General features: G+C 36.1%; 1 protein-coding gene across 2 annotated transcripts; it reads left to right on the top strand.

Moving 5' to 3' along the window:
• Window positions 1–1,486: 1,486 nt before the first annotated feature.
• Dbr1 (debranching RNA lariats 1) lies at window positions 1,487–11,746 on the top strand. 2 transcript variants are annotated; one of them, XM_010625544.2, is made up of 8 exons: window positions 1,487–1,811; window positions 2,430–2,554; window positions 4,203–4,283; window positions 5,332–5,417; window positions 7,062–7,286; window positions 9,356–9,436; window positions 9,719–9,864; window positions 10,542–11,744. In XM_010625544.2, the coding sequence occupies exons 1-8, from the start codon at window positions 1,615–1,617 to the stop codon at window positions 11,230–11,232; spliced, it is 1,632 nt and encodes a 543-aa protein (XP_010623846.1). In that variant the 5' UTR covers window positions 1,487–1,614; the 3' UTR covers window positions 11,233–11,744. The 2 variants fall into 2 exon arrangements, with proteins under 2 accessions (XP_010623846.1, XP_033615584.1); XM_033759693.1 differs by lacking the exons at window positions 1,487–1,811; window positions 2,430–2,554 and adding an exon at window positions 2,823–2,840 and having other exon boundaries at window positions 4,187–4,283; window positions 10,542–11,746.
• Window positions 11,747–27,824: the final 16,078 nt, after the last annotated feature.

The raw sequence follows: 27,824 nt of genomic DNA, 5'->3' as shown, positions 1-27,824 counted from the left end.
TCCTTTTCCTCTGTCCACTAGGAGCCTTCCCACTGTTTACTTGCATTTTTCTTTAAATATTCACTTTTGAATGATATAGCATTAAGTTATTGTTTCCTATTGGTGGTAAAACATTTCAGTTTCCAGCCATGGTGACACGTGCCTATAATCCCAGCACTCTGGGAGGCTCAGACATGATGGGAAGTCTGAGCCCAACCTAGACAATTTAGTGACTTAGCAAGACCCTCTCTCTCCCCCCCCAAAAAAAAAAAAAAAAAAAAAAAATCGTATACATGTGTGTATATGCAAGGGGGGAGAGGGGTGTAAGTCAGTGTGAAGGCCCTGAACTCAATCTCTAGTACTAAAAAGAAAAAAATCAAATTGACTATCAATATTGTGTAGTAAAATTGAAAGGGAAATCCTAAGATACCGATGTAACAAAATTACTAAAATACAATAGACAATACCAAGTACTGCTGAGCATATAGAAGAACTTTTCTTGTAATGAGAAACAAGCACAATAATCACTTTGGAAACAGACACTATCTACTAAAGCTAAACATATACCCACACTCTCTCTGATTTAAAAAAATCCAATATAGAAATAAAATACTGAAAACTAACTAGAAATATTAGATTTTTCAACCTTTTGACCAAATTAAATATCATGAAAATTTTATCTTCCTTGTAAATTTGAAAGAAATTGGTCCCAAGGCACTCTGGAAACAATGCCTTTATATTTAATCTTTGACAACCATTAGGGTCTCTGGTTGTCACTGCTTTGTTTACATGTCCCGTTTCATTTTGAATCAATTTTGGTGTCTCCGTTCCTTGAATATTATAAAAACTAGATTTTAAAAATGAGCAGAGATGGACATGTCCTCCGTATTACCTTGATTGGATTATCTTTTTTGATGTTTTCAGACAGGGCCTCACTATGTAGTCCAGGCTGGCTTCAAACTCTTGCCTCAACTTCCCGCGTGCTAGGATTACAGGCAGATGTCACCACACCCAGCAGATTATCTATTCTTAAAAGTTTCCAGAGGTGTTTATTTTTCTTGTTTCTATTTTAGCCACTCATTCCTTTAATTAGTTTGGTCTTTTTCTGCCCTGAAGTTTTTGAGATACTCACCATTTTTCTTCGAACCTGCATTCTAGTTAGACAAACATTTTTTAGTCCCTTTTATGAAAAAAAAAAATCACTTAGAAACTCTCACGGGAGATAGTTTTAAAATCTCCAGTAAATTTTAAGTTCAATTTAAAAATTTTAGTTCACTTTTAGGCACCTGTCAGCGAATCATTTTTGCTCATTTGTTTACCTTGGTTTAATTTTATCGATCTGAACTCCTATTTTTAGGGATTTTAGTCTGTTCTGGTTCTGGACGGCACCACCTCACAAACAGTGGGCCGTCTGACAAAGCCCAAGCCAAGCTGAAGGGTCCTCGCAGTCCCCGCGGCGGCCGTGCCCTTTCTTCCGCTCTCCGTCGCGCGAGATTGGGAACCGGAAGTCGTCTTCAGGGCCGGGCCTCTCCGTGCGGCGGCTGTTCTGTTGATGTTGGCGGGAGCAGATCAGGCAGTCCAGAGTTCCTCGCAGTTGGGCCTGTGCTGCCCAGAGTCTCGGGAGGGGCCGGCAAAATGCGTGTGGCGGTGGCCGGCTGCTGCCACGGAGAGCTGGACAAGATCTACGAGACGCTGGCGCTGGCGGAGCGGCGTGGCGCAGGCCCGGTGGACCTTCTCCTGTGCTGCGGCGACTTCCAGGCTGTGCGCAATGAGGCCGATCTGCGCTGCATGGCCGTGCCGCCCAAGTACCGCCACATGCAGACTTTCTACAGGTGAGCGGCGTCGCTGGGCCTCGGACCCGGCCGAGCTAGATGTGACAAGCCAACCTGGGGCAGAGATGCTGTCGGGGATAAGGATCCCGTGCTGTCACTGTTTCACTTAGTTCCCTACTTTGTTCACTCTCTTTCTAGGACCTGACTAAGGAAATGTCACTTTCGTTCTTTCTATACACTGTTGTATTTCGCAGGGATCGCAGCCAGGGGCGATAACCTGGAGGAAGAAAGTGACAGGTTTAGATAATCTATCTACCTAGATAGGACTCTAAAATTGGTTCATTTTAATAATCCAGGAGTTTTTACTGGGCTCTAGTTGTGTACTAGTTCCTGTTCTAGAAGCTGAGGTAAACGCTCTGAAGTCGACAAGTTATTGACCTCGTTGGACGAACATTGACTTGAGACCCAAGGTTTCATTCTTATTCTTAAAGATAAGGATGGATAATGGGGTCTCCTAGAAAGAGCTTTTTCTGCACTTGATCTTAGCCAAATGGCTGAGAAGCGATAGAGATTTTTCTAAAGCTTATATAATTTTTAACTAGCTTTTTCCTTAGGACCTTAGTTTGATTTTCTAACGTGCCCAATTTGGTAACCAACAACTGTACTCTTATGTTCTAGGTACTACTCTGGAGAGAAAAAGGCCCCTGTTCTCACAGTCTTCATCGGAGGCAACCATGAGGCCTCAAATCATTTGCAAGAGTTACCTTATGGTGGCTGGGTAGCACCAAACATTTACTATTTAGGTATGTGTTGGTGTATAATTTTTGAGTTTGATGGAGAGAAGAGGATTTATGTTAGGTCAGCAGTATCATTAGATGTATAGTGTTTAGAGATTGTTATTAATTTTAATAACCATGAAGTTTAGTTAAAATAGTTATTAAAGAGTTAATCATGAAGATCTGTCCTTGCTTAATCTAATTTTTTTTCTGTTTTGGTACCAGGGATCAAACTCAGGACCTTGTACTTGCAAGGCAGGCGTGGTGCCACTGAGCTAAATCCCTGGCCCTTCATCTAATGTTTTAAGTAATGGTTAGTATGACTGCAAAGGCCTTACACACTATTTGTAGTTCTTTTATTTTTTCATACTTTTCTTACAGAATTAAAATGTCAAACTTTTTATAACAGAAATTGTTAAATATAACCCAAAAGGGAGACTAGTATAATAAATCTATACCTATTAAATCAGCTTCAGTGACTATTAAAGTCCTGTTATCCTTGTTTTCAGCCTACATTCCTCTAAATTTTTTTGTGGGAGATGACTAGAGTATTATAGCAAATCCCAGCCATTAGATTATTTCATCTGTTAATATTAAGAATATAGTTTGACGTGATAACAGAATTTTTTTTTTTTTAAACTGGTGATTAAATTGGGGACCTTGTGCTTGCAAGGCAGGCGATGGCACCACTGAGCTAAATCCCAGGCCAGATAACAGAATTTTTAAAATACCATAATGTACCATTATACCTAATTGAAATAACAATACAGTAATTCCTTGTTACCTGTTGCCTCATTCATGCTCATCTGAAAGGTGTGTGTTTACAATTGGTTTGTTGAAATAGGATCCAAGCAAGAGCCACAGATTTCATTTGGTTTTCAGGACCTTGAAGTTTTAGACTATAATGGCCTGCTTCTCCCTCTATATCTGTCTCTCTGTGTCTCTCTACCATTCCCCTCTACCTATCCCCCCCTTTTTTTTACTGTATTTATTGAAGAAAATGGGAAAATTATTCTGTAGCATTCTTGATTTAACTGATTTGAATGCTTGGGTGTCATTTTAAAATGTTGCTTTACTCTCGTCATTTCCTACAATCTGTATTTAGATTTATAAACATGATTAGGGGTTCAGTTTCATTTTAGTCCCTTATTTTCTAGATCATTTTCTGAATTATGATTTTTCCTATGATGAAATTATAACTTCAGTAATATAGCATCTTCATTACTGATTGATATATCTTGACAACCACGATGTTGTGAAAAGATGAAATTGTTAGGTGATCAATCAGAAATGAAAGGTAGGCTTCTTTTACCTTATACCTGTTGATCTGTAGTTTATAATGTGTAAATCCATCATAGGACAGTCTCTTCTCCCCCACCCCCATGTTCATTTAGGTATCACATTATATCTATATCCCTTTTAGCACCCTACCTCATTTATCCCTTCCAGAATTGACTTACTTTTCTTGTCTGATCTGCTTCCAGGCCTTTTCTCTCTAGTTTTGTATATTACCATGTATATTTTTGACATTAACTATTGGGAAAGAGTAACCTCATCATGATACTTATTATCAAATAATTTTAGGACTACATGGAATTCCAAGCCTTTAAATGGTTTATTCTGTACTAAGTTGTTTTTGTCTATAGTAATTTTATTCAGTTATATACTTTTTCAGGTTTGGCTGGTGTAGTAAAATACCGAGGTGTAAGGATTGGTGGAATTTCTGGTATCTTTAAGTCTCATGACTATCGAAAAGGTATTGTTGCTTTTTGGAATTTTTAAGTCTTAGAAATTGCATAGCTTCTAAAAATAGCATAAGCATGATATTTAGCTTGACATATTCATTGGATTTATTCTGTGAATATTTTTATTTTCATTATAAAATATTTTATATGTACGAAAATATAGGCAGTGCTATATGACATGTCTCTTTGTCCACCATTTCGTTTTATCAAGTCTGGGGTTTATCATTTTTTAATTCTAATTTTTTTTCTGGCACCTGAGATTGAACTCAGGACCTTGTGCTTGCAAGGCAGGTACAGCACCTCTGAGCTAAATCCTCAGCTGTTTAATTTTAATTTTTAAGAAATAAAACAGTACAGGTACAATTCATGTTCATTGTTTACCTATCCTTCCTCTCCTGTCTCGCTTCCCTCTCCTTGTCAGTCAGTTGCTGGTCTCAATTTGATGTTTATCATTCACTTGATTAGTTTGTATCATTACCACACTTATATGAGAGCTATAAGCAATGCATTTTATAGCTTGTTTTAAACTTTGAGTAAATGTATCTCCTTGTATCTTTGGCAACTTGCCTTTTTGTTTCATGTGTTTTTGAAATCCATATTGATACATTTAATTCTAATCTGCCCACTTTTGACTAATATGTAAGTATAGCACAATGTGCTCTTTATTTCACTGTATCTGAATGGATTATTCCTTGATTTTTATTTTTTTATTTTTTTTGTTTTTTTGAGGCAGAGTCTTGCTATAGTTCAGGCTGGCCTTATATTCACGTAGCTCAAACTGGCCTTAAACCTGTGGCAATCCTCCTGCGTCAGCCTCCAGAGTGTTGGGATTATAGGTGTGTGCTACCACACTCCTGGATTTTTTTTTTTTTAAGGTAGAGGAAAAGCTCAGATTTGTATTGATTTTACAAATTAAATTGACAAAACTTTCATCTTTAATGTAACTGACAACAGGTCTGTCTCTTTTTTTCTCTGTGATTCTAATCTGTTGGCATGGATGAATTGGAATCGCTCTTGGAAAGACAATTGGTAATATAGCTTGTTTCTCTTTAATTTAAGGCCATTTTGAATGTCCTCCTTATAATTCATCTACAATAAGGAGTATATATCATGTGAGAAATATTGAAGTTTATAAATTAAAACAGGTATGTAAAAAGTATATTATAGCCAACTTCAAGAAAATTTAAAAATAATACTGTACTAAAATGTTTTGATCATAATGGTTTACTACTTCTCAGAACAGCATTTAGTGTTTCTAAAATTTGAATTGTGAATTGCTTTTAGGAGGCTTACAGATTTTTTCATTTTTTAATAGTTAAGAGTTTGTTTTTTAATGGTTAAGAATTGTGAAACATTTAATTCATGATTTCATATATTGAGGAAAATATTAAAGTAAATATTTTTTATGGTGGTAAATAAATAATATTTAATGATGTATTAAATAATGAAAATAATAAGAAAGATGTAGAGGATATGGGAAAATTGTGAAGATGGTGTTGAAACACTAGTTTACTTGGAGAGTTGATAAAACTAGGTTTTTTTGTTGTTTTGAGGACCTCCTACAAGACTGATAGTTGTAATTTCCACACACTGTATTTTGTGTAATCTTTAGTCAAATCCTATGAGGTAGGTCTTACTCTTAACTTCCTAACTAAAGGATAAGAAACCAAGGCTCAGGCAAGTAAACTTGTCCAAGGCCTCCCATGTGATTTAAGGCTAGTGCCTGGCTGACTGTCTGTGGCCTGTTTGCACCATCTCTACAGCTTCCAGAGGGCCTTTCTTTTATGTGCTATTCATATAGTTCCCTTCGATGGTTTTCCCGTTTACCTATCTAAATATTACCAGGCGCTTAAGACCCAATTTAGATACCACTTTCCAACCACAACTTTTCTAGTTTAGAGTTATCACCTGTCTCTAAATTTTTATTACACCTGTTGTCCAATATGTTATTTAGTGGTTAGCCATATCTGTCTTATGTTTTGTATTTTCTTGAATTGTTATTTAAGTTTTAGTTTTCTAAGTATTTGCTTCAGATTACTTGACGTGCTATATGGCATAAATTTTGTGACCTCTTCATGAAGACAGCAGCGACTTCAACTATTTATGTTCAAGTATTAGACAGAGTTTTTAATATATATTATGTGAATCCTTTTTTTTTTTTTTTTGGTAGTTCTGATTGAACCCTGGGTCTTGCACATGGTAGACAAGCACTCTTATCACTGGGCTACATTTCCATCCCTCTAATATTTGTTTCTGTTAAATCTTTGGACTTAGTGTATTATTTGCATTAGGGGTCTTATGAAATCTGATGTCTCTGAATCTTCAAAACAGTAATTTCTTTTTTGTTGTTTGCTTTTTTTTTTTTTGGTACAGGGACCTTGCTCTTGTGAGGTAGACAGTGGAACCACTGAGCTAAATCTCTAGCCCCAAAATAGTAATTTCTTTACCAAGGCAAAAAGACTCATGCTGATTATGTAGTTTAGAAATCTAGGGCTACAGATTTACTGATTGACAGTCTAATCAAAGTATGTCTTTGTTGCTCTGCCTGGCCACTGAAAATAGAGTGATTTCTAAGGCAGAGAAAAAGATGCTTCTCTTTGCCCAGCAGAATGTGTAGCCTACTTTTTTTTAATGACTTTCTTAAAGTGTCATTAGAATGAATTACACAGAAATCTAGTTGTCTTAAGTGAATGCATAATTGGTTGGTAGTAGAGAGGGAGGGGATTGTTTTGTAAGAGTTTTTAATATGTTTTTAGGAGTTTTCTTTTTGTTCTTTTCTGTTTTTAAAGCTAAAGCAACCTATAGATATATTTTTATCTCATGATTGGCCAAGAAGCATATATCATTATGGAAATAAGAAACAACTTCTTAAGACCAAATCTTTTTTCCGACATGAAGTGGAAAATAACACGTTGGGAAGTCCTGCAGCCTCAGAACTTTTAGAGCACCTAAAACCTACTTACTGGTTTTCTGCACACCTTCATGTGAAATTTGCAGCCTTGATGCAGCACCAGGTAGAAAAAAAAAATTTTTTTTTTTTTTCCTTTAACAAACACTGAACAGGTATGAGCTAGGCACTATTGGCATAGTTGTAAAATTAGAGAAAGAAGCCGGGTGTGGTGGCGCATGCCTGTAATCCCAGCACTCGGGAGGCTGAGGCAGAAGGATCGCTGTGAGTTCAAGACCAGCCTGGGCTACATAGTGTGTACCAAGTCAGTGTCAACTACATAGTGAGACCCTGTCTCAAAAACAAAAAAATTAGAGAATGAATGTAACTTATCTCTTGGGGTTAACTTAGTACTCAATATGGGGAAGAGACAAATAAGCAATTACAAAACAGTATAAAGTTGGTACAAAGTGCTCAGATGTGTGAGAGCATCTAAGCCTTGTGGTAGAATGGGAATAGGCTGAGTTGAGTCTTGAATTGCCAGGAAGAAATAGATTCTGAGGGTATTTTAATAAAAGGTACTAACTTATGCAAAAGCTGAAGGCCTGAGAGTATAGTGTACTTGAGAAAGTGTAGCTAGTTTATGTGGCTGGGAGTGTAGCTCAGTGCAAAGACATTGGGTTCAGTCTTCAGTACTACAAAAGGGAGAAAAATACTGAGTTAACAAAGTTAGAGATTTTTCTTTTCCTTGAGATTTTTTTGTTTTGTTTTTTGTTCTAGTACTGGAGATGAAACCAAGGCCTTCACACAGAGCAACATCCCCAGCTGTCTGTCTGTCTATTTAAATTTTAAAAGATTGTACTAGGTTGTACAGGCTGATCTCAAAATTTTTATCCTGTTGCCTCAGCTTCCCAGAGTGCTGGAATTATAGGCATATCCCACCAGGCCCAGCTTTCTGAGTCTTTAACGCATTAATGGGTACTGCCTTTTTCAAGAGTATAGTGCTTGCTTCCCAAAGTTTACTTGACCAGATACTTTGCCACATTGGAGGTATACTTTAACAATTTTTCTCATAATTTTGTCTGAAAATTTTCCTAATGCTCTCATTGTATACTCTTCTAATTCCCTAGTTTTACAGGGAAGAGGGCAGAGGTTACTCCTTTCTTTTGGGTCTGTGCCACTCAGTGATCACACTCATTTTAAGTCCAAGTTACTTGATTATATCAGTCACCTTCTCCATATAATGCTATTCCTACCTACCTCTTAGGGCTCATGGCATGCTCAGATTTTTATTGAAGCATCTGATTTACTACTTTTTCCTCTACTCATCTTCTCTTGCCAATCTCAGGGTATGCATGTCTGCATTAATGATGTGTCTCATCCTTTCTATTGGTTCCTCAACCTCTTCTGTCTTTGCCAGTATTCTGTTTTCAGCCACTTCAACAATATCTGTGCTTTTTACCTTCCTCAGCACCTAACCAGAACAGCATTGATACTTGGCCCTCAGTAGGATGTATCATAGCTTGTTTGCTTCTCTTTTTTCTTCGTGCTGTTTTCAATGAGTCACTTTTTTTCCTTTGGCAGTGCTAAGTATTGAACCTAGGGCCTCATGCATGTTAGGCAAGTGCTCTGTCTACAGTTCCCACTGAGTTACTTTTGTGCTGCTTTTAGTATGACCGTCATGTGTGTGCTTTCTCCTCTCTACTTCTTTCCAATTCTTTTGAAAAAATACTTTTATTGGAGTATAATATGTACACCATAAAATGAAAATGTTTTGTATGTATAATTTAGTGATTTTTAGTAAATTTTCAAAGTTGTGCATATATCACACCATCCAGTATTGGAATATGTCCATTATCCCAAAAGAACCTTTGTACCTGTTTATAGTCAGTCCTTTTCCCACCCTCAGCCCTAGACAACCACTGATTGGCGCCTCTAGATTTGTCTATTTAATTCATATAAATGAAATTATGTATAGTGTTTTTCATCTAGTTTCTTTCATTTTCTAGTTTTAAACAGTCATTCATATTGTAGCATATTCTGTATTTCATTCCTTTTTAGTGCCCAGTAATAACAATCATTCCTTTGAAACACAATTTAGGGCCTGTATAATTAAGGTTGTTTCTTTCCTATTCTATGCATGAATTACCTGTGATGTTTTAACATTTTTCTTAAGTCACGTTTTGTATTGTCTAGGCCATGGATAAAGGGCAGACATCCAAAGCAACCAAATTTTTAGCCTTGGACAAATGTTTACCACATAGAGACTTTCTTCAGGTAAAAAGAAAATAAAGTAATTTTATAATATAATTTTATTTTTCCAGTGATTTAAAAAGTCTTTTAAATTTTCCTTTGAGAATTTATGCTCTTTGCAATTTTTGTATTCTGAGAATTCTTTAAGATATTTAAGTTACGTTGATGTATTTAAAGTTAAATTTCTTCACTTTAAATTATTTAAATTAAGTTTAAATTCTTTTTACATTTTACTAAGTTATCTTAAAATTCTTAGATTCTTAAAAATATATATATATGTTACCTGAAATTGGTTTCTTCATATAGGTTTTAGAAATAGAGCATGACCCCAGTGCTCCTGATTACTTAGAATATGATATTGAGTGGCTCACTATTCTCAGCAATACTAATGATCTTGTTAATGTGACTGGGAACCTTTGGAATATGCCTGAAAATAATGGCCTGCACACAAGGTAAGTCTGATTTTTTTAGAATGTGCCTTCTCTGATGCATGACAATTTTGTCTTTCCTGTCTTTTGTGTTCTGTTTTGGTGTTCCTACAGACTTCGGTTTGTACGAAAGAGGAAGAGCTAGAGTGACCACATTCCTTGGGATCTTGGCACTGGGAAAACCTCTTACCAAGTGCCTACCTAATGACCTGATACATCCAGTCAGGCAAAGCAGTTGCCTAGAGTTTGCAGCTTGGTGATGACTGGGGGACACGCTGACTGCAGCCTCTTGGCCTAGCAGGCACTGGCTGTGAAGCCTCAACTTTGTTTTTATTTAAGGGGTTATTTTTTAGTGTCAGAACAGTTTAAGGTTGACTGATTATTACAATAAAAAAAAACTACAAGTTTTCCATCCAAGAGAGAGAAAGGCACTGTTGAGCATCAACTCATATAAGTTTGGAAGTGAATAAATGTCCAAAAAACTATTGAAGATTTGGTTCCCACATTAAAATAATGATACTTGTTTTGAGGTAAGCATTAAAGATATTTTCCTAAGAGTTGTTTTTTGTTGCTAAGTGGTCCTTTGCTAAATTAACTAATTTTAATGTATATCATTTTAATACGTGATTTCTTTTTATCCTTGCACCTGGAGTGTGTGATTTTTGAGGCTGATAAAATGTAACAGTTGTTTACTTTTATAGGTGGGATTATAGTGCAACAGAAGAATCTATGAAGGAAGTATTGGAAAAATTGAATAATGACCTCAGAGTTCCATGTAATTTTAGTGTAACAGCTGCTTGCTATGACCCTAGTAAGCCTCAGACACAGGTGCAGCTGGTCCATAGGATCAATCCTCAGACTACTGAATTTTGTGCTCTACTTGGTATCACAGACATTAATGTCAGGCTTCAGATGGCCAAACAAGAACATCATTTGCACCATGAATATGAAGAACAGGATGATGTGGAGAGTAATGACTCTGGAGAAGAACAAAGTGAATATAACACAGACACTTCTGCCTTGTCCTCTATTAATCCAGATGAAATAATGTTAGACGAAGAAGAGGAAGCTGAAGATGACATTGTATACAGTGATGTGAATACACCATCTGTAGAACCTTTATCCCATCAAGCTTCTGACTTTTCTGCAAGCTTCTCTGATGTCAGGATCTTGCCAGGTTCCATGATTGTATCTTTTGATGATACATCAGGTTTGTCAACTGGTACAGAAGAGAAAGCTGATGAGGCTGTGGAGTTGGGGGATGGAAAGGACTTAACTGAAGTGCCGTCCAAGAGGCTGAGCGAGGAACATGAACCTGAGCAAAGAAAGAAGATTAAGAGGAGGAATCAAGCCATCTATGCTGCAGTAGATGATGATAATGATGCAGCATAGGAGCGTTTACTTATTGTGGTATTACAGGGTGTATGTGATTTTCAAGACCCTATTTTTAGAATTAGATTTGATTCAAGATTTAACTTTGTAATAATCAAGTGGCAAGACCATTTTAGTTAGATACTTTGTCTTAGGCCTTTTGTATGTTTCAGGTATAAACATTAAAATTTTATATATTTACTTCATTGACTACCTTTTTTTGAAGACATCATTCACTTCCAGTTTTTCAGCAAACACTTATTGCACATGTACTTTGTGCTGAGCACTTTTCTCTAAATGGGACTATAAAAATGAATAAGACAGGGATTTTTGTCTTCAAAGAGTTTACTGTAAATGTTTTGTTGTATAAAATATGGCATATTTATATTTTGCTTTACAAAGTTAAGTCACTGTTGTATATACCCCTGTGTATGCTCTGTTTTCATTTATTATACTTTTTCCTCCTGGTCAGCTTTTAATGTCTATCAAATATAAATTGAAATTGAAGATGGTAGACAAGATTTTAGGAAATAAATTTCTGTAAGTACTAAACAGTGGTAAACATGAAATCTTACACTTAATAGCTGAAAATATAATCATTGACTCTTGTATATTTTTGTTTTAATTTTTATTTAACTATTATATATTATTTATATTATTTATATAGAGGTCATTTTTGGCACAATTAAGATTAGTATTTGCCAACGAGGACTTAGTTACATAAATGCTGTGCTTCACATTGCATATGTTAAACTAGTTTTGGGGCCGGGGATTTAGCTCAGTGGTTCCACCACCTGCCTTGCAAATGCAAGGCCTTGCTCGAGTTCAATCCCTGGAACCAAAATAAAAGCCCCCACATAAAAAAATTCTTAGATTCTTAAAATGGCAAAAACTAGTTTTGAAGATCCATATGGCAAAACCACATCTCTGTTGTTTCTGATTAAAATGCCTGGGCCACTTGAGAAGCCTGTTGCCCTGGACTCTGGCTAGGAATAATGGAACCAAAAATTTTTCCAGTGTTGTTGGGCATGGCACCTAAAATCCCAGCATTCAGGCAGCTGGGGTAGGAGAATTACTGTTGAGTTCAAGGCCAGCCTGAACTACATGGTGAGACACTATCTCATAAAAATAAAACCAAAAATTCTAGTGTCTTATCATGATCCTACAGTCCAAATAGTGGAGCTAATTCAAGAGAATAATTAGTGTTTGGCTTCCATTTGGTTAGCATTTGACTTGATAAAGGTCAAGGACAGTAATGGAAAACCTGGAGTTTTCAGTGGTACAAACAGCCTGCTGTGGCACGCATGCCATAGGTTCACTACCCCTGGCCTAGGACTTTGGGGCTTTTATCTTGTTTCATTTTCTTTTGAGTTGAATATTTATTTTAATTCTTGTGTACATACAGTATTTAAAGCTCTGAATTTCTCCCAATCACTGATTTAATTGAATCCTATAATTCTGATATGTAGTGTAATTTTTTCCAGAAAAAATTAATGGTAAAAGTGCACATAAAATTCATCAATATGCATAAGGCACTGAGAGTAATAGATCTTCCTTCAGAAATTCTTAAAAGCAGGGCTAGGGATTTAACTCAGAGGTTCTACCACCTGCTTTGCAAGTGCAAGGACCTGAGTTTGATCCCTGGTACAAAAAAACCCCAAAAAACAAAGAACACCAAATGTTAGAATTAATAAATGTTCTCAAAAAACAATAACAAACTTGGGCCAGGGATTTAGCTCAATGGTTCCAGTGCCTGCCTCATAAGCACAAGGGCCCAAGTTCGAACCCTGGTACAAAAAACAAAACAAAAAAAAAAACCCAGCAAGTGACAGGGACGGGCAGAGGATTGGCCGAGGGCTTCAGGATAGAGAATTCTTTTGGCAAATAAAAAACGAGTGAGGATGCCAGTAATTGAACTCTTAAGAGCCTTTCTCTTTTATTACAGAAAAACAGGGATCTGAAAGGAATAACGGATATGCTACTTTTTTTTTGTTTGTTTGTTTGTTTGTTTTTTTTGTTCCAGGGATCAAACTTGGCTCCCTGTGCTTGTGAGGTGGGCGGCAGCACCGCTGAGCTAAATCCCTGGTAGCTTGGTATAAATTTGATAAGGGATGTTTAATTTTCTTGGAAAACAAGTACTGATGTTCAGTGGTAGAAACGGAGAGTTAAATTTTCATAGAAATAGAGAAAACTATCAACCACATTAAAAAAGTATTAAAATGATTTCAGAGGGAATCTGCTGAGCTTTCTAAAGGCCAGACAATCCTAATGTTATGTAAACTGTTTCAGAGTACATAAAATGATGGCAGTTTAAAGTTTCTTTTTGTTAATTGTAGCATTGATGCCAAATTGAAAAAGATACAAAAAAGAAACCACAAATCGGTCTCATCCATGAATATTGATGCAAAAGTCTTAGCAAATTCATAGCACATTTTAAGATGATTTGCATGAACGAGTTCTGTTAGGAAGTGTGTTGATATGGACATATCAACAGATCTAAGGATAAATATAATGATCTCAATGAATAGTGAAAACACAACTGAGTACTGAGGATTCTGTTAAAAAATAACTAACAAAATCTATTGTCTTGCTTAAGAAAATATTAAGTGTTTCTGTCAAGCCAACTAAAAATGTAATGCTACCTACTACCTTCATTATATTTAACATTTGTCTCGGAAAGAACAAAATCAGGCAATACAATGAGGGGACTCAGAATTGCAAAGGAAGAGACATCTACAGATAATGTAAATTTAGGTGAAAAAAAATTGAAAGCTAAACCAATATAAATAATACTATTCCTCAGGAAAGTAGTAAGATACAAAATTGATGTACAAATCAGTATTCACAAAATTACAAATAATATAAATAACGAAAAGCAACTTAAATGTGCCAAAGCTATAGAGAGGAAAATCTTTAAAATACAGCTGAAAACTACAGAAAGACAAAACAGTGTCTTTTATTCTTGGATAGATTCAACTTTTTTTTTATTAGTACATGTTGGTAATACATAATGTTTACATTCCTTGTGGGAGTTGGTACAGATACCTTTCCCTCCCCTTTCCATCCATCTCTTGAATCCCTTTTTCTTAGTACATATTTGCAGTGCTTAATGTTTATATTCCTTGTGGGGAGATGGTACACGTATATGACACATCTTAATTCATTTTTTCATCCCTTTTTTCCCCTTCCCTCCATCTCTTGATCCTTTCCTCTTTGAGAGAGATTTATCTCCCTAGTTCCTATTATCTACCTTTTGTTTTGTTCTTTATACTTTGGGTTTCTCACATAGGATAAATCACATTATTTAAACTATGTGTCTGATTTATTTCCACTTAATATTATGATCTAAAGGCACATCCATTTTGCTATAAATGACCAATTTTTCTTTATGGCAGAATAGTATTCCATTGTGTTAGTACCACATTTTCTTTACCCATTCACTTATTGATGGACATATAGACTGTTTCTAAGATTTAGCTATTATGAATAGAGCTGTTATACACCTAGGTATGTATCACTGATATGTCTAACTTTTCGGCAAGATACCTAGGAGGGGAATAGGGGAATAGCATGGTCAAATGGAATTTTTAGTTTCAGTTTTCTTGAGGAATCTCTGTACTGATTTCCATAGTGTTTGTAATTGTTTACCACTAACCAGTGTAGAAGTGTCCCCCATCCCACCTCGCCAGCTTTTGTTACAGATTTGATGATGGCCATTCTTTCTAGGGTAAGATGAAATCTCAGTGTGATTTTTATTTGCATTTTTCTAATGGCCAGGGATGCTGAACATTTCTTTATGTATTATTGGCCATTTGTATAGGTATGAATTGTCTCTTCATTTCACTTGCCCATTTTTTAATTGGGTCTTTTAATTTGGGGAGTTTCCAATCTTTTTTGAGTTATTTATATATTCTGGCTATTAGTCCTTTGAGTAGCTGGCAAAACATTTTTCCCCTTCTGTAGCTTGTCTCTTGATTCTGTTGGTTGTTTCCTTTGCTGTACAGAAACTATAATTTGATATGATCCCATTTGTTGATTATTAATACTATTTTTTGTACAACTGGGGTTCTACTCAGAAAATCCTTGCCCATGCTTATGACTTAAAGATCAACATTTTATTTTAAAATTCTATTTCTTTTATTTCTGTATTTCATTTCACTTCATTGAAGGTTGAACCCAGGACCTTCATACTGCACTACATCTCAAGTTCCTTTTTGGGTGTGTGTGTGTGGGGAGGGACCAGGGATCGAACTCAGGTCCTTGCACTTCCAAGGCAGGCACCAGAACCACTGAACTAAATCCCTGGCCCTCAATCCCCTTTATAAATTTTTTATTTTGAGACAGGATCTCACTAGGTTGCCCAGGCTGGACTTAAACTTGCAATTCTCCTTCCTAAGCCTCCCAGAGTGCTTAGAATATAGGTGTGTACCACCACACCCCTTGGTCAACCTTTTAACGATTTTGATTCTTCCCAAATTAATACATTAACAATTTCAATAAAAATTTTATTTATTTATTTATTTATTTATTTATTTATTTATTTATTTATTTATTTATTTTTGCTTTTCTGGAGCTAAACAGATTGATTATTGTGTTCATAATGGAAAATTGGAAGAGACAGGAAAATCCCCCAGAAAAGCAATGGAAGTATACTGGCTATATCAGAGATCAAAGGATACTTACTATAAAGCCTTCATTATTAAAGCAAGATAATGTTGGTTAGCAGATGCATGGACAGTCATTGGAACTGAAAAGCTCCATATTCATTTGGGAAAAAAGAAACATTGATTTATGCTTTGTATACCAAAAGCCCAGTTAGAGATCTAAGTGTAAAGGATGAAATACCAGATGAAAATTTGGGTAAATTTCCTTACAACCTGGATCTGAGCAAAACTTTTAAAATCCAAGCACAGTAGAAGACCAATAAATTTTAATTATGTAACAACAACAACAACAATGATGATGATGATAGCTTTTGCATAGCAAATGCACTGTAAACAAAGTTAAGTGATTGCAACTCCTGTTACAAACAAAAGGTTTATATACATTGTAAAATATAAACTATATACACCTAATCCCATTTCTAGGAATTGGTCCTAAAGGTACATCCCCTCGATTAGAACGCAGGCACAAAATTTATTTATTGTTACATTTTCGTAATAGCAAAAGATTGGAAATAAGTGTTCAGCAGGAGAGGATTGATTAGACAAATACCCAATGGAGTAATACAAAGCTTCAAAAGAAATGGAATAGAGGCAGGGTATTTAGCTCAGTGGCAGCATGTCTGCCTTACAAGCCCAAGGTCATAAGTTTGATTCCCCGATACAAAAAAAAAGAAAAACTTTTACTAAAATGTTCATAGCAGCATTGTTTATGTTAGCCAAAAAATAGAAACAAATGTCTATCAACAATGAACTGATGGGTATAATATAGCATCATCATACAATAGAATGTTATTCATCATTAAAAAGGAATGAAAAGGGCTGGGGGATTTAGCTTAGTGGTTGCCTGCCTTGCAAGCCCAAGGACCCAAGTTTGATCCCTCGTACCAAAAAAAAAAAAAAATTATTGAAAAGGAATGAAGAACCGAACAATATGGGTGAATCTCATTAAAAGAAGCCTGACACCAAAAGAACCCATGTGCTACATGATTTCATTTATAGGAAACATTGAAAATTAGCAAATTTACAGAAACACTAGATTATTGGTTGACAAGGGCTAGGGGAAAGAAGTGGGGAATAATAAAGAGGAATTACTAACATTTGTTTCTTTTTGTGGTGATGAAATGTAAAATTAGATTATGGTGATGATTATACAACTTTTGTGAATATGCTAAAACCCAGTTAATTGTACACTTAAAAAAAAAAGAAAAGAATGTGGAAACTTATGTACCTTATGAAGCCAGTGGTAAGTTGTATGAAGTGAAAAAGGTACAGAAAAGTGTATTTTTTGTGTAAGGGAGAATTTTACCTCATTTTGGTTTTTATTAGTTTTGAGTTTGTAAACCATTTCCATGCTTTGGAAGTCAAAACTATATTTAAAAAGTATACTCTTAATGTCTTGTTCCTATTCTGAACCCCTTTATACTGATATTCATTAGTTGTAGATTATTCTAGAATTTAAAATGATAATATCTCAGTTGAATTTTTAAAATGATGGAAACTCGAAACTTGTGGAAGTCATTGAAAACTGGCCTGCATGCCTTCATTTCCCTTTCTAGTAGTAGTACTGCACATTATTATTACTGTTGTTATTTATTAGAGATTGAATCACCTCTATTGCCCTGGAGTCCAGACCTCACATGTTTATAGACAGTCGTGTAACTCAAATTGTACCAGTTGGATGTCTCTTCCTTGGAATATTAATTAGGGATAAAATGATGAAAATGGGTGGTGCTCTTTAGTTTTAGTGGCAGTACCCACAAAACCATTGAATGTTTTCTAGTATCCTATACTCATAATTGTTCTTAGCTCTTTTTTTAAAGCGTTCCTTTCATCTTCTAATCTGCCATCCCCATTTTGTTAATCTCCTTCCAGCAAAACCTATTCTTATTTAATTTAGCCAGTGTGAGTTTTGGTCCATGTATACAAAATATTCTGATTCAGACATATACTCTTGAGTGCTAATAATTTGCAGTTGGAGTAGGGAGAAAAAAGACCAAGATAAGAAAAAAAAAAAGGTCCTCACCTATTATGATTTCTTTCAGTTTTTCTTTATTACCCTAAGGGACTCATTTATTAGTTCAACAATGTTTATTGAGATATGTCCCAGGGACTTTACCAGAAATACAATGATGAGAAAAACTAGGCATAGTTCCTGACCTCATGGGGATTATAGTATAATGAATGAAATTAATATTAATAAAATAATTACTAATAATTATGAATTTTAACTATAATTGTGGGAAAAATCAGTAGAGTATAATTATAAGAGCAAATTCAAAGGACGTTTAATTCACAGGTACTGTTTAATGTAATTATTTATTGGAGGTCATGGTCAAAGCTATACTAGAAAATGAAATAGATTTAAAAGTTTGAAAGGAAACATCATTATCTGCAGACCATCTATGTGTAGATAATGTATATAGAAAGGACAAAAACAAAGATTCCTACAAATAAAAAATGTCATTTGTCAGCTACAAAAAAACTTAAAAAATTAGTAGCATTTTTTTCTACAACAGCAGTTACCATTAGGAAAAAATGATAGAGAATAATGCAGTAATTACAGAAGCAATGGCGTTTCTGGAAGTTATCTGATAAAAAGTGCTCAAGATTTTAATTGTTTTATAAGAGGTTATTTAATATTTATATAAATGAGGAAATAGTTCATGATTCTGGATGTGTTAGCCTAATGTGGAGACATCAGCTATTGCCAAATCAACTACTACTGGTCACCTCAGTTACTACTACCCCAGTTGCTCCACTTACCACTATTGCTAGTTACTGGGAGAAAGCATCCATTCTATTCTGATAACCTAGGAAGTCTGGGATATTAAATTTTAATGTAAATTATAGAAGTAAAATTACAAAGGAGATCCAACATAAATTCCTAAAAAATGAGTACTGGTACAAGAAAGAACACTGTCAGGGCTGGGGATGTAGCTCAGCGGTGCAGTGCCTGCCCGGCAAGTGCAGGGCCCTAAGTTTGATTCCTCCCCCAAAACAAAACAAAACACTGTGAAATATTGGTATAGTATAATCATTATCTTTATTATTAATAAGTAAAATGTAGAGAGAAAAGGCTGGTGGAGATTACCAAAGGATTCCAAAGCATTTTAGTTACTTCTCTTTGTCCACTTTGGGCTTCACTACTTACTGACTTGGATGAATCCAAAGTGGGAAATCCTTTCTTTTAATTGATTAAATTTATTGGTACATTTTAGATATATATAATGATCACATTCATCATAGGGAATTTGTAACTGCACATGATATATCTTGATTCTTTTTTTTTCTTTCCCCTACCCTCCCTTCAGCCTATTCCTCTCCTTATTTACAAAAGTTTTGTTTCCAATTTTTTCTTCTTTTCTCTTTTTCTTTTCCTTTCCAAATTGGGCAATCCTTGATGATTTTCTGTTTTTCATGAGAAATTATACTATACTTCTAAACCTTTATCATAAGTCTGTGTTTATAAGTCATTGGGATACTTGTTTTTCTTTAAAGTTTATTTTAAAAAGTTGCTTATAGTAAAACAATTCAGAATTCCAATATTATAAGGCATGTACAATAAACATCTCTTTCATTGTTGTCTTCAGTCACTCAGTTCCTCTCTTTGTAGCCAACCAATATTATCTATTAATCCTTTTTCTCCTGACTTTTGAGGAGGACACAGCAGCTCATACATTCCTTTACTTTGCTTTTTTCCACTTAACAATATATCATGGAGCTGATTCCTTGTCCACACTTAAAAATCTGTTGGTTTTTTTTTTCTTTTTTGTTTTTTGTCTTTTTGAGACAGGGTCTTGCTATGTAGTTAAGGCTGTCCTTGAACTCAGTATGTAGCTCAGGCTGAGTTTGAACTCATGGCTATCCTTCTATCTCAGTCTCATGAGTGCTGGGGTTATAGGTGTGCACCATGGTGTCTGGCTTTTTTTTTTTTAATGAATGGATTACTTTTTCATTTATATTAAATATATCTAATTAATGGGGTTCCAACTGATGGACATTGTTGTTTTTAATTCTTTGATAATAAAAACAATGGAAAAGAATATACTGTATATGTCATTTCACTCATCTGTAACTAGATCTCCTGGTAATAGAAGTATTGGTCACAAGCTACATTGGTTTGTTGTTTTGTTTTGTTTTGTTTTTAGGTTTTTGAGACAGGGTCTCACAATGTAGTGAGACTGTCCTGGAACTCACTATGTAGCTCAGGCTGGTCTCGAACTCACAGCGATTCTCCTGCCTCAGCCTCCCGAGTGCTGGGATTACAGGCGTGTGCCACAATGCCCAGCCCCCATTGGTTTGCAATTTTCATAAGTATAGCTCAGCTGCTGTCACAGAAGTACAAATATATATTCCAGCAGTGCATGACACCTTTCCAACAGTTTATACAGATGATTCTGACTTCCAACGGTTTGACATACACAGTACACAAGTGTACCCACCAGTCTACAGGGTACTGTGTTGCTAAGCTATGAATTTTGGTTGGTTAGGTATATGAAATATATTTTAAATTTTTGATATTTTCAGCTTACAATGGGCATATCAGGATGTAGCCCCATTATAAGTTGAGGACAATTTGTATTATTAAGCTTTACAGGCTTTGCTTATCTGAGAGATTAAAAAAAATAGTTATCTTGGACAGTTTTAACAACTTTCCTGTGAAGTTGATTGTCTTCATATTTAAATATATTTGTATTTTTCACTGTAAATGGCCTGGTTATAAATTTTGCCTAGTTTTCAACTAGATTGAAGTTTAATTTCTTATTGATTTGTAGAAGATTTTCTAGAGAATTTATAATTTTGCATTTTATGATCTGTAACTTTTTATCATTTTTAAAGATTTCAACTGATATACAAAAATATAGATGTACATATATGAGTTTCCATGTAGTGGCATCTATCTGTCTGCCTATCTATATCTCACTTATTTCTGTTAAGGAGTCTATAAACTCTGGGTATTTTGGCCTTTTTATGCAATAAAATTATAAAATGAGTAATGCAGAATAAAAATTCATCACAAAATAAATGTATGGCTTAATGAATTATTATACGGCAAATACCCCTGTAATTCCCACACAGGTCAAGGTCGTCCATGTAGCTAGAATTTTACCATTTATCCCAGAAGTCTCCACGTACCCCAATCCTGGTCTCAACACCCTCCCTTCTTCTCAAGGTATCCATCCTTCTTTTTTTTTTTATAGTTACCACTTCCTTACATTTCTTTACATACTGGAGATTGAACCAATGACCTTTTCACTGAACTGTCTCCAGCCCTTTAAAATTTTTTTATTTTGAGATAGGATCTCATAAAGTCACCAAGTTGCCCAGGCCTAGACAAGGCTTGAAACTTGTGATCCTCTTGCTTCAGGCTCCCATGGAGCTGCGCTTATAGGTGAGCGCTACCATATCTGGCGAGCCTAGAACTTTTGATGTAATGGTTTTCTACAGCTTGGATTTTGTTCTTGGTGTAGTTCATTTCTCTATCCTGTGTATTTTCTGCAAATTAGCAGATGAAACCAGAGACTTTATTGGATTTAGGTACAATCCCTTTGGAAAGACTATAGGTGGTGCTGTCTTCCTTCAATAGAAAGCATGTGATGTCTGGTTTTCTCTCTCTCTCTCTCTCTCTCTCTCTTTTTTTCAGCTTTAATTGAGTTTATTGATACATTTTAGGGATACAGTACAGTTACATTCATTGTTGGGATCTTGTACCTCTACATGACAAGTCTTGATTCTCATTTTTTCCCCTTACCCCTGTCCTCCCTTCACCCCCTCCTCCCCTCCCCATCTACAAACACTTTATTTCCATCTTTTCATTATCTCACATTTTTTTCTTTTCCCTTCATGCAGGTGCTCACCACTTTCTTCCCATTTTGGATTTTGGTTATTGAAAAGATGAATTTAAGCCTCTCATATTGCTTTTTATGCACTATTTCTTTCATATTTTTTTGTTTCCTATCCCTTTTCTGGCTTTTAAAATTACTGTATATTTGTTATATATGATGTTTACATTCCTTGTGGGGAACTGGTACATGTTTACAATACATCTTAATTTCTTTTTTTGTTTGTTTGTTTTTTGGTTGGTTTTTTTGGTACTGGTGATCAAACTTGGGACCTTGTGCTTGCAAGGTAGGCAGCAAAACCACTTAGCTAAATCCCTGGCCCATCTTAATTCCATTTTAATCCCTTTTTCCTTCTCTACCTCCTCCCTCTACTTCTTGATCCCTTTCCTTTCCTTTTTTGCTTCTTTTATAAATGTTAATATCATATATATTATCATAATATAATAATTTTACGGGGATATGTTTTACATTTCAATAAATGTATGTGTGGTGATCATAGTAATTAACATATTCATCACCTCAAATGTTATTTCTTTTTGTCAGGAACATGTGAAATCACTACAAGTAGCTATTTTGAAATACACAATTGTAAGTGTTATCAACCATGGTTACTGTACTGTGATATAGACCATTAGAAGTTGCTTTTTACATTTAACTTCACTGTTGTACAAATTAACCATCCTCTCTCCATAATCCCACCACCCACCTTTTTTCAGCAGTGCTAATAATTTTATAACAGGTTCCTGAGGTCATTTATTCCTTTGATCTGGTTTCATTATTTGTATTTTTTATGCCTTGTTCTTTCTTAAAACAGTGAACTAGGGTAATTGTGTCCCATTACAATTATAGATTTGTCTACTCCTTTAATTTGATTTTCACCTTATAGTCTGTAGCTGAGTAGCGAAGAACACATATTTAGAATTGTTATGTTACTCACAGATTGAATCTTTTATCAGTATGGATTGTGCTCCAACTCTAAAACAGTTGTTTACCCTGCAATCAATTCTTAGTACTTGTATTTTGTTCAGTTTCTCCATAAGATGTGCATTTCCACATTTCCCCCTTTAAATCTGTGTTTATCAAGGTATCTGACATTTGCACTCATCATGAGCACTTGGAAGATACTAATAGAGCATCACTAGGCCCAGTGAGACTGTCTCTAGTGGGTACATGGGTGGTATGGGTGGTGCCTGAGTCACCCCGACTCTGCATTTCTAAGGATAAGTGTTTCAGCATTGTTTCTGCCTTTTGTGGCCATTTGTCCTACTGATACAGCTGCTCCAAGGGTGTAAGGGAAATCAGAAAAAGATGCAGTCCTTCAACACCTAGATTGAGACACACTAAAGAAGCCAGTGGAACTTAAAAAGTACAAGTATAGCAACAGAACAGTAAACCAGAGAAAGCATGAACTGTTTTATAGTTGGCATTGTAAAAGCTAATTCACTATAGAAAGAAAAAGAAAAATAGTTTTCAAATACTATCATGTACAAATGTGGCTGGATGAATAAAATTAACATGAACTATGAAATTATAAAGAAAAAGTAAAAGAAAGTAGGAAAATACCTTTGTGACTTAGGAGTAAGGAAGGTCTTCTTCAGAAAGATCCCCAAAGTACAAATTATTTAACAAAATTAATATTTATTGGGCTGGGAATTTAGCTCAGTGGTTCTGCCACCTGCCTCGCAAGCACAGGGGCCTGAGTTCAATCCTCTGTACCAAAACAAAACAAAATTAATATTTATTACATCAAAAAGAAATATCTGTTAAATGGAAGATATCAAGGACAAATTAAACCAGATGACATTTTGGGAAAAGACAGTTACAATGTTTAAAACCAACATGAGATTAATTTCTAGACTGGATTGTGAATTTATAACAAAAAGGTGAAAAACCCAACAGAAAAATGAGCAAAGCACAGAAAAAGGCTGTTTACAAGAAGAGGAAAACAAGTGGGCAACTTGTACATGAAGATATGCTTAAACTCAAGAGTTATCAGATAAATGCAAAGTAAACAGTGATACATCACAGAAACACTGGTGTACCACAACATCTAGGAACTGGTCAGCACACCAGAATACATGATATGCATATGAATGGAATGTCTGTTACAGCCAAGATAGAGGACAAATATTAGCCCAACAGCTCAACAGCCAACTGTCATTAACCAAGACCAGCCTAACTGCCAGTACTTTTGAATGTCCAACTTGTCAGTAACAACATTAAGTCCTTGATATGCCACTATTGCTTAAAAAGACCAATCATCTCTTTGTGGCCAAATATGATTGACTACATTAGGCCCGTTCTACTGGATTCTTTAGAGAAATAGAACCAGTGGTGTAGGGACCAGCTTACCAGCTGAGCTGCACCTGGACCAAGGGGTGATGAAGATGAAAAATAAAGAGATGCAGCAACAAATTAAAATCTGGAGGGCAGGGGGCTCATGTCTCCCTTTGACATAGAGCCCCTAATGACTGGTGCACCTTGGCTTTATTCAGAGAGGGACACAAACAATTAGAGTTCCACAGGATTCATCTGTCTCCCACCCTCCATGGTACTTCTTGCAAACAACTTAGCCTCAAGTATTTTTACTTTTTTCTGCAATGTGTTAGCATGCTTGAAATGAAAGGAACCAACAGTCCAAAGAATAACTCAGACAAATCCATCTTGGAGAGTAAATGAGTGTGTTAGGGATTATTCACAGAGCAGTAGATGTCTTGTGGGCTGCAGTATCATCAAAGTTGCTACTCACCTTGTGCTAGGCTACTGTTTTTGTTCCCCCCTCTTTGCTTTTATTGGTACATTTTAGGTGTACAGTACAGCTACATTCATTATTGGGATCCTGTACCTTTACATGACAGGACTTGGTTCTCATTTTCTCCCCCCTTCCTGCACTCACTTCACCCCCCCTCCCCATTTACAAACATTTTATTGCCATTTTTTCATCTTCTCCTATTTTTTTTCTTTCCTTATTACCTTTCCCCTACACTTCCCAGTTTCCCTACACCTTTAGCCCTTTTCTTCCCATTTCACAGTGCCATTTATCTCATTAGGATCTTATGTACTATTATAGTTTATTCACACCAGAGTAACTATTTGGTATTTACACATGTGTGACTTATTTATTTCACTTAGGAGTATATCCTCAATATGTATCCATTTTCCTTTGAATGAATCCAATTTCTCATTCTTTATGGCTGAGTCGTACTCCATTTTATAGAAAAACCACATCTTCTTTATCCAATCTCCAACTGATGGGCAAATGGGCTGTTTCCAAGTTTTAGCTATTAATAACTGTGCCGCTATAAACATAGGCACACGTATATCATTGTGACATGATTCTTTTAATTCTTTTGGAAAGATACCCAGCAGAGGGATGGTTGGGTCACATGGAACCTCTAGTCCCAGCTCTTTAACATATCTCCACATTGAGTTCCACAGTGGTTGCACCAGTCTGCACTCCCACCAACAATGGAGAAGGGTTCCTTTTTCCCCACAACCCCACCAACATTTGTTATTGAGTGATTTTTTTTTGACAGCATAGGCTACTGGTTTTATGGAACATTAATTAAACGAGCAAAAGCAGGATCAAATGCAAGAAGGGTCTTTGGGAAAAGTTGTGTGTACTCTGTTCTCATCCCATTGTTGGCCTTAGCAAGTGCTGTGTGGCTTTAGTGGTGGGTGACCTTGGGCTACAATCTAGCACACAACCTCAGGACTGTGCTACTTGGAAGGGACACACTGAAGGTAGAGTTACTTGGACTATGGTTCAGAGGACAACTCACACTACATTCCATTCCTTCTGGCTTGTATAATCTTTCCATTCCCTCTTCTGTGTTGTTCCCTGAGCTTTTGGAGGAGGTGTTGTATCCTTTGATTAGAGCTGAGCACTGGGGTTTTATTCTACAGTAACTGCATAGACTACAGCAGTAGAACTCCATTCCTAGAATGACAAACACCAATCAAGAGTCCATGTCCTCGGTAACCAGGTATAGAGCCTAGCTAATGTGTAAAGGCATCATAAACATTGAGGTGAACTATATCATGAATGTAGTCTTTAAGTGATTTCAAGTATCTGATTTATTAACCTCATTATCTAAAACCTTTAATGTAGTTCCAAGCCCTTTCACCTTGTGAGGAATGATTTCCTATCTCCATTCCTTCAAGGGTCATTGTATATCCTCCAGGTGTTTTTCTAACTCTATAAGACATCCAGAGGCTAGTGTGATTATCATCTGTGTAATGAAACATTTTTATAGTGTGTGGGCAAGATAACAAGTCAATGTCCGGGCCACCATCCATGGCACTTGAAAGGTCCATTGTTCCCATTCCACGTGAAAGCAAACTGGTCCTGGGATTCAGCAGCTAAGGGAATACTAAAGGAAGCATTGGCAAGACCCCAAAATTATAACATGTTCTCATAGTTGTTCAGTTATAATAGTAATGTTGCTCACAGAGGCATGATGGGGGGCATCCCCTTATTTAACTCTTCTGTAATCCACGTTCATTTCCCAAGAGCTGTCTTTATTTTTTTTTTAACCAGCTAGCCTGAATTGTTAAATGGATCTAAGACTAAGTGAACAATCTCTACCTTTTATAATTCCTTCATAGTGCTATGATTTCTATTTATCCTCCGGCAGTTTGTACCGCTAGGCATTAACTGTCCTGTGCAGGGCAGTGGGAGGAGAGGCAATGTCACTGGCTCCCGTTTTGCCTAGCCACACATCCCTACCCTTACCTTACAGTTCATACTCAGGTGGAATTCTCTGACTGCTGGGTGGAGGGTGTGCCATCCCTAGTATGTTCTCACCCATGGGGGAACACATGAACAAACTATTCCCCCACTGGATAGTTGCCCATCCTTAGTACTAATGTAGCCTTCTTTACCTGTACTATTCTATCTTCATATTCTTCTACAGCTGCACTTGTTGGAGTAGTCAGGAATTAGGCTGTGTTCTGCCCTAGAGTCCTGCAGGGCCTGTGTGTTTTGTACATTAGTAGAGGACCAATGTATCTGCAGCTCAGCATAGAGCCTCCTGTTGTCCTGTGTGGCCCTTACTTGCGGGTACCCCCAACACCACCCCGTCAGAGGAGGGGCTGAGGAGATTCCCACCTCATGAGGTTCTGTCTGCTTTTTCAACAGGCAATTCTGAGAGCATGGCACATACATTCTCCTCCTTTTTTCCCCTCTATAAATGAATTGTTCTGGTTTTAGAGCTCTGCATAAACTTACCAGAACAGAATTGAGCTTTTTACTCTTAAAAAAATTTATTGGCGCATTTTACATATATATATAATGGTGACATTCATCATAGGGAATTTGTATCTGTATGTGGTATATCTTGCTGCTTTTTTCCCCATTCCCCTTCCCTCCCTTCAACCTTTCCTCCTATTCTTATATACAAAAAGCTTTGTTTTCATTTTTCCTTCTATTCTCATTTTTCTTGTCCCTTCTTCCCTTTTCCCCTCTATTCCTTGTTCCTCTTCCTATTTGAAAAAAATTTTCCCGTTTCCCAATATCTATTATACATTATGTTTCTTATTTATACTTTCAGTTTCTCACACCAGAAACAATGCAGTATTTAAGCATGTGTATCCAATTTATTTCATTTAAGCCTGTGGTTCAAGATGCATCCATTTACCTAGAAATATCTCGTTTGTCTTTCTTTGTAGCAGAGTAGTACTCTGTTGTATAAAAAACACATCTTTTTTTTTTTTTTTTGTACCTGGGATTGAACTTGGGGCCTTGCGCTTACAAGGCAGGCCCCCGAACCGCTGAGCTAAACCCCCAGGCTCAAAAACACATCTTCTTTATCCATTCATTGGTTCACAGGCATTTGGGTTGTTTCCAAGATTTAGTTACTACAACCTGTGATGCTAAAATCATGGGTGTGCATGTATTGCTATGGCATGATGCTTTTAATTCTTTCAGGAAGATATTAAGGAGAAGAATAACTATGTCAAAAGAAACTTCTAGTTTTAGCTTTTTAAAGAATCTCTACACTGATTTCCATAGTAGTTGCACCAGCTTACACTTCCACCAACTGCAGAGAAGGGTTCCTTTTTCAGCAGAGCCTCGCCAGCATTGATTATTGGTTGGTTTCTTGAT

The sequence above is a fragment of the Fukomys damarensis genome, unplaced genomic scaffold (assembly GCF_012274545.1).
Source record: "Fukomys damarensis isolate Sample0158 unplaced genomic scaffold, DMR_v1.0_HiC HiC_scaffold_37, whole genome shotgun sequence".
NCBI lineage: Eukaryota > Metazoa > Chordata > Mammalia > Rodentia > Bathyergidae > Fukomys > Fukomys damarensis.
The sequence above is the reverse complement of the archived record's forward strand: the minus strand, read 5'-3'. Positions and strand labels throughout refer to the sequence as shown.